Raw genomic sequence first — 7886 nt, 5'->3', positions numbered from 1 at the left:
AATTGCCGATTTAATATTTGACAAACACATACGAACCGCCAATCGTAAACCGTCCATTTTCCTTTTACAGACTTTGTAGGATGACGAAGCAATTTGCTGCTTGCAACTGGGTTCCGTCTCGGATCACAGAAACGCAAATCAATGAATATGTCACCACCGGTGCTTTAGCTTCAAAAAATATCCTCCATTGGCGAGTTCCTGGCCCTCAGTGCCCCCCTGAACCTCAAGATGGAGAAGTGATTGTATTCTTGCAACATTTAGCTCGAGGTTTCAGTCCTCCCGGATCAAAGTTTTTCCGGGACGTTCTTGCCAGGCTCCAACTTCATCCTCAAGATATTGGACCAAATTATGTGTCCAACATATGCAATTTCCAAGTATTCTGCGAGGTTTATCTGCAAGAAGAACCAACTGTCGACCTCTTTCTAGATCTCTTTCACTTAAACCGCCGGACGGAATTTTCTGATGGACCTAATACTGAACTTGGTGGTGTGTCAATCCAAATGAGGAAAGAGGTTGATTTTCCTCACGACAAACTTCACAGGCATCCAAAAGACTGGAACCAAACCTGGTTCTACTGTCAGAATACTACCCCTGCTGAAGAAAATCCCTTGTTGGGCTACCGTCCGTACCGGCTCAGCAATAATCACCCTTTACCTTAGAGATTTCCTGCCAAAGATCGACAAGCCTATGCACCTCAACTCGCCAAACTCCGGGATCTCCTTGCCAACGGTTTAACTGGTGTTGATCTCGTCCGTTGCTGGATTTCATGGTGCATTCTTCCTTTAAGCCGCCGGCCCAGATTGATGTTTGAATATACCGGCAACACCAATGATCCACAATGGTTTAATGAAATAGAACTGACTGACGATGAAGTCAGTGAAAGTGTAAAGAAAATACTTGATGAACCGCTCACCGTATGTACTCAAATTGGTCTGCGTCCTTTTTACGCCTCCAACAAACCGCCAGCGGTAAAGATTTTAACCTTGTACTTTTCCTGATCCTTCTCCGCTTTGACACTGCTATAATAATCCTTTTGTGCAATCCCATAGGCCAGTAGCTCCTTTTGGAAAAGGAAATCTCAAGACAAAGTAGCTAAGGCTCCTCGTGGTAAGACAAAGGTCATCAAGAAAGCTGCCAAAAAGAAAACTGCTGAGTCTTCGGAACCACCAGAAGATGTCGATGACTCGGCTGAAGAGGTAAAGTTTGACTCCCTTCACTTCTATCCATATATTTTACTGATAATGATTACTCCCGGGATGATGCGGAGGCCAGCCATGCAGATCATGTTGAGGTAATTTGTCTTTCTTCTGACTCAGAACTTGTGCAGGTTCAACGATTTCGCCGTGCAGTTCGGAAAGTGAAATGCTCTCACCCTGTTGCTCATTTGGATCAAAAACTTTCTTTGAAGACACAGCAAACCGAAGGGCGTCGCACAACCCAGCACAGTGGTCAACAGGTCACTTCTTCCGGTTTACCTCATACCCCAAACCGGAAACATCGTCCAGAGGTTGATTGTTCTCCTGAAAAACGTTATCTTTTGAAAGGTTTCTTCCGATGCCCTCTCAATTCATCTGATTCAAATTATCGGGCATCTTCTAATTCGTCTGGTGGTTCATCAACCACTCAGCTGCCTCCATTGAAAACCGTCCCTGGGTAAGTGTGTAGTCTTCCCTTCTCATTCATAACTCAGTTGACCATGCTAATCTTTGTTTTAATATTAGTGCTCAAGCTCATTTGAGTAAGAAGGCCAAGACCAGTGCCCCTACCGATGAAGTTGAACCGGAGAAAGCTCCTGAGGATCTTGATAAAAATCTTGATAATCTCATGGATGATTTTGTCCCGCCAGAGCCAACTATCAATGCTAATCCGCCGGAAGCTGATCCGGCCACACATGAAGATACCTCAAGTCCACATGCTATGCCTGCAAGTCCGGTTGCTGATCCACTGAAGTCAAGTGCTATCCGCCAAGCCCAGCCAAAGACGATGACGTTATTGTTACTGTCACTGCTTATACCGCTCCGGGTGATCCAGTTATCTTGGCAAAACATACCGCCAAGGATGAGTTTATTTCAATGGGCAAGAGGAAGACGGAAACTGATATGTCAAAATATGCTAATCTTTCTGCCCAGTATCTTCATTCCGGATTCTTGAACCGGCTTTATACAAGCCGAGACAATGAGGCTGACTTGGTAAATCTGATGAAGGAACGTTATGAGGTAAACATTTTCCTTCTTATCTTTGTATTTTCACTGCCTTGTATCCTGTAGCCCCCAAGGGTCGGTTTAGCTTGTAAAAACAAACTGGGACTTTGAATTTCCAAACTGCACATTGTTGATTTTTAAGTAGTTTGAACAAATACACATTAGCCCCCAAGTGCCAGGATTGAAACTTGTATGAATCATTGGGACTTTGAATAAGCAGTAAGAAAGAAGCAATCCGCATTAGCCCCCAAGTGCCAGGATTGAAACTTGTATGAATCCTTGGGACTTTGAATAAGCAGTAAGAAAGAAGCAATCCGCATTAGCCCCCAAGTGCCAGGATTGAAACTTGTATGAATCCTTGGGACTTTGAATAAGCAGTAAGAAAGAAGCAATCCGCATTAGCCCCCAAGTGCCAAGTGTAGAACCAGTTGTATGCTTGGGACTTTTGATAAAATATTGATGTGCTCCTCTGATGTTGACAGGCTGACATAAACCATCAACGAAGGCAGATTGCTGATCTTCAAGAGAGTATCAAATCTCATCAAGAAGAATCGTCCAAAGCCAAAGATGAACTTCGAGCCGCTTTAACTTCCATAGAACGACTAAAGGAAGAATTCAAGATGGAACGTGCCAATTGGGACACTGAGAAGGGCACATTGCTGAAACGGGCTGAAGATGCCGAATCTGCTCTTAAACCGATGGCAGAAGAACTTTCTGGGTTGAAACGTCAAGTGAACGCCATGACCTCCGCAGTATTTGGTAAGTACTCCTAGCAAGGTATTTGAAATATCCATCTTGTAAGGTGCCGGTTGAAATATGAAATTCTTAAACCGTTGCAGGTAGCCGCATTACTCATCTGGGCTCAGATGTATGGATGAAGCTGAAAGCAGCATATACTCTTCTTGAACAACTATACATCGGTGCTCAACGGGTTATCTGCGCAGCACCCTATGACAATCCGGCCCCAACACTGATCAAGGACACTCTAGCAAGGCTATCCATGGTACCAGCACAGCTAGAAGAGGTGAAGCGATCTGCTGCCAGGGCCGGCGCTTTGTTGGCACTTACCCGAGCCAAAGCGTGGATAGCTGATTTGGATCCGGTTGACCTTGCCAAAGGCTTTCCAAGCACACAAGAAAAGGGAGCAGATTTCGATGATGCAACCCTTAAAAGGGTGACAAGGGAAATGCGTCCTCTGGCGAGTCAGCTGGCAGAAGATGCTAACTTGACAGTTCACCGGTCTTATTATGATGCCAACAACAAACGGGTTAACCCTGTCATTCCGGAGGCGCAAAATCTTATTCCAGGAATCCGTAAGCACACTTATGCCCCTGACATTGATCCGTTAGAACTTATCAGTGAAGAAGCTATCTTTCAGGCCTTAACCCGGATTGACTGGACCACTACAAACTTCCAGCCGCTAGGTGGGGAGGAGGAGGCTGAGCCGACGCCAGATGACCCATCAATTTCGCATCAACATGGTAATGAGACTTGATCCAGCAATTAGAGTGATGCTCCATAAACCTTGTTCTGCTGGAAACACCATATTTTGGGCCTTCAAGCGCCTTGTAATAAGCTAGTGAAAATACTTTGATCCGTTGCCCTCGTGCAGCGGGATACACTTTGCGTCGATTTGTCATGAGAATTTCAGTACTGGCTTATGTATTTTCACAATATTATGCAATCCATGTGCCTGCATAAGGAAAATCTGTCCAGGCGGTTTACCATCGGACGGGTCAAAATACCCAACACAACTTGGTAAACAACTATGGTTGCAGCAATAATAAATCATACCTGTGATATAAAACATTGTTGTTGGTTTACCAAGTGTGATTTGAAGAAGGGTGAAAACCCAACTTCCACCATGCCATGTTGGTATATATATATGATATAAAACCGGGTTGTGATGAACACCGGCCGATTGCTGGAGACAAAGTGTCAAAGCCAGACCGGTTTTGAAGGATGCCGGATTACCTTGAATTGTATACTTTAACAGAAGATTCGTAAGCCATGCCGGGTTAAAAAAACTCCGGTTTAACGTAAACCTTATGAAAAACAAAAACTTGGCAAAAAAGCAAACAAAAAACCGTAGTCGAGGCTTTTCAAGGGCTTCCAGGCCCAAATCGAGGCTTTTCATGGGCTGCCAGGCCACTGAGTTAAACCATTTTGACAAAGCCTTTTAAGATGGCCCTCCAACTAACCAATCATCGTTTTAACTTTGACAAGTTCAGGGTCTCAATGAGAGTAACTGTCAAACGTTCAAAGGGTCGTGCCAGGATTACCTGGATAGGAGTGGCTTACTTGATGAAGGCAGGTTAACCCGGGGTTTTAGGTGAATACACCAGGCTTCCAAGCCATGGGTCGATACCCAGCTACAAGGGTCCTTTCAAACTCTTTGGTATTTGACACAAAGAGCCCCCAAGTAACTTTGTGAGCTGTGCTCAATGGGTGCCTATGTTTGAGTCGTGCTTTGCACAATTGATCCCTCTTTGGCCCCTTGGGTGTGAAGCTCCCCAGATAGATGGTGGCATGGTAGCCGGGCTAACAGGTAGTACTTCGTGTTATTAGCTGAAGCCCCCAAGTTAACAGATATTTGAAGGAAAAATGGCGGAGACCCTGGTTGATAGCAAGGATGCCGGTTTATTATATTGATCATAATATATACATTGTTGAAATATGTACATATGAAAAGCCTGTGGCTTCAAGTGTAATAAGGCCGTAGGAGAGCTATGTTCCATGGCCGCCGGGTCTCCTCCTCAGAGCTACGTGAGTCTTCTCGAACGTCAATGAGGTAGTATGATCCGTTGTGCAGATTTTTGCTGACCACAAAAGGCCCTTGCCAAGGTGGGGATAACTTGTGCATATCAGTCTGGTCTTGAATGAGCCGAAGTACCAAATCGCCTTCTTGAAAGGTTCTTGTCTTAACCCGGCGGCTATGATAATGCCGCAGGTCTTGTTGATAAACCGCTGACCGAGCCAAAGCCATGTCTCATTTCTCATCTAACAGGTCCAGCGCCTCTTGGCGTGCTTGCTCGTTGTCCGCTTCAACATAATTCGCGACCCGGGGCGAGTCGTGACGAATATCACTTGGGAGGACAGCCTCAGCCCCATAGACCAGGAAAAAGGGTGTATATCTCGTAGATCGGTTTGGGGTGGTATTTATGCTCCATAACACAGATGGTAATTCTTCCACCCAACAACCCGGCGTCCGCTTCAAAGGGACCATGAGGCGAGGCTTGATACCCTTCAGGATTTCTTGATTCGCCCTCTCAGTTTGACCATTAGATTGGGGGTGAGCCACGGACGCTACATCAAGCCGGATGTGCTCTCGTTGGCAGAACTCCTCCATCTCACCTTTAGAAAGGTTCGTACCATTATCTGTGATGATGCTATGTGGAAAGCCGAAACGGAAAATAATATTTTTGAGAAATTGAACCGCCGTGGCTGCATCACATTTACTGACGAGCTCCGCTTCAACCCATTTGGTGAACTTGTCAACCGCCACCAACAAGTGGGTCTTTTTGTCCTTAGAACGCTTAAAGGGTCCAACCATATCAAGCCCCCAAGTAGCAAACGGCCATGTTATGGGGATCATGCGTAACTCTTGAGAAGGAACATGAGCTCGACGTGAAAATTTCTGACAAGCGTCACACCGCTTTACCAAGTCTTCCGCATCAGAATGAGCTGTCAACCAGTAGAACCCGTGTCGGAAAGCCTTAGCAACCAAGGACTTTGAACCGGCATGGTGACCGCAATCCCCTTCATGGATTTCCCGTAGAATCTCTTGTCCTTCTTCAGGAGAAATACAACGTTGGAATACGCCTGAAACGCTAGAACGGTGCAACTCACCATTGTGAACAACCATAGACTTGGACCGCCGGACTATCTGCCTGGCAAAAAGTTTGTCTTTTGGTAATTCGCCCCGGTTCAGATACGCCAAATATGGAACCGTCCAATCCGAAGTGGCATGTAAAACGGCTAGCAACTGGGCCTCTGGATCAGGAACAGCTAAATCCTCCTCTGTAGGTAACTTCATAGATGGGTTATGTAAGATATCTAGAAAGGTATTAGGTGGTACCGGTTTACGCTGAGATCCCAGTCGGCTTAGAGCATCTGCTGCTTCATTCTTGCGCCGGTCGATGTGCTCCACCTGATAACCCTTAAAGTGACCTGCTACAATATCCACCTCGCGCCTATAAGCCGCCATGAGCGGGTCCTTAGAATCCCAAGTACCAGAAACTTGCTGAGCCACCAAATCAGAATCTCCAAAGCATCGAACCCGGCTTAAGTTCATTTCCTTAGCTACACGAAGACCGTGGAGCAAGGCCTCGTACTCCGCTGCATTGTTAGTACAAGGAAACATTAAGCGGAGAACATAACAAATCTTATCTCCTCGAGGGGAAGTGAGGACAACTCCAGCCCCTGAGCCTTCCAGATGCCTGGATCCATCAAAGTGAATGGTCCAGTATGTATTATCCGGTTTGTCCTCCTCTGAATCCGGATCCTTGGTATTATCTGAATTGGCATACTTAACTAAAGCGGCCATGAGTGTTGACATGTCGTTGCAATGACGTTTGAGCCTTCCCAACTTCTGTTTCAACGGCTTGAAACGGCAATTGCCCTCTAACATTAATACTGCGGTGTCTGCATTAATATGATCTGATGAATGCAAAATCGTCGAGACCCGTTTAACCCAATGGGTCGTGGACTCCCCTTCCTCTTGTACACAAGCGGCCAGATCTACAATTGACATTAGCTGCTTGCACGTATCCTTGAAGTTCTGGATAAACCGGCACTTTAATTCGGCCCATGAATCGATAGAGTTGGTTGGCAAGCTCTTCAACCAAGTGCGAGCTGTCCCTTCCAGCATCATGGTGAAATATTTAGCACATACCGCCTCATCCACATCTAACATCTCCATTGCCATCTCATAGCTCTCCACCCACGCCTCTGGCTGTAAATCGGCTGTGTAAATTGGTACCTTACGAGGTCCCTCGAAATCCTTGGGCAATCGCACATTACGCAATGCGGGAGTTAAACATGGTACCCCTAGGGAACTGAACATTACCCCTGGCTCCACGGAGGCAGTGGGGTGAACTGGAGTATGTTGTCGTGCTTCATGTCGAGCTGTCAACTGGGCCTCCCGTCGTGCGCGGCCGTGGTCCATAACATCTTGCGCATTAGTACCTCCCCCGGCCGGGTTGTTCCCCCATGGCGAATTTCAGTGGCGTGCGCTACTGGACACGGTCGGTTCGTCTTCCACGTGTCTGCTATAACTCCGACTTTGACGGGGAGTGGAATGAATCCTCTCATGGCTGTGTGAATACGCTTGCTGTTGATTTAATGTTGTCTGAAGGAGATCCCTGGGCCGACGCGCTTCCACTGCAATTGGTGATTCGCCGTCGATTGGGAGGGCCCCCAGGCGTGAAGCGACGGCCACGATATTATCCAACGGGTTGGAATAATGCCCGGGCGGCGTTGATGGTACAACATTGTTCTGGCGAGGCAGGTCTGTTGCGCGTGGTTGAACCGGCGCTCCTGCTTCCGGTGCCCCCACCCGGTTTGGCGCGGGTTGGTTACCAGCTCCTGCACCTGGCATGTTGAAAAGATTCTGCGGCTCGTAAACCGATGGGAGACATGATCGGTACCTTCGTCTCATGACCTCTTCCGAGGCATTCTGATCCA

At 46.8% G+C, this 7886-nt stretch overlaps 1 protein-coding gene across 1 annotated transcript; it reads left to right on the top strand.

The window, feature by feature from the left end:
* The first annotated feature begins 1274 nt into the window (after positions 1 to 1274).
* LOC147959138 (uncharacterized) lies at positions 1275 to 3696 on the top strand. The gene is made up of 5 exons (XM_087532497.1): positions 1275 to 1291; positions 1722 to 1954; positions 2032 to 2216; positions 2684 to 2960; positions 3041 to 3696. Exons 1-5 carry the CDS (start codon positions 1275 to 1277, stop codon positions 3694 to 3696), a joined length of 1368 nt encoding a protein of 455 aa, XP_087388623.1.
* The last annotated feature ends 4190 nt before the right edge of the window (positions 3697 to 7886 follow it).

This window comes from Triticum urartu, chromosome 7A, assembly GCF_056163025.1.
Source record: "Triticum urartu cultivar PI428250 chromosome 7A, HENAU_Tu73, whole genome shotgun sequence".
Classification (NCBI taxonomy): Eukaryota; Viridiplantae; Streptophyta; class Magnoliopsida; order Poales; family Poaceae; genus Triticum; species Triticum urartu.
This window is presented reverse-complemented; position numbering and strand designations above follow the sequence as displayed.

What these genes read in the sequence shown, in the direction of transcription:
- LOC147959138 (XM_087532497.1), top strand. An exon ending in TGATGAAGGAACGTTATGAG is followed by an intron (nt 2,217 to 2,683) that starts GTAAACATTTTC and finishes TGATGTTGACAG; the next exon opens with GCTGACATAAACCATCAACG. An exon ending in CATGACCTCCGCAGTATTTG is followed by an intron (nt 2,961 to 3,040) that starts GTAAGTACTCCT and finishes AAACCGTTGCAG; the next exon opens with GTAGCCGCATTACTCATCTG.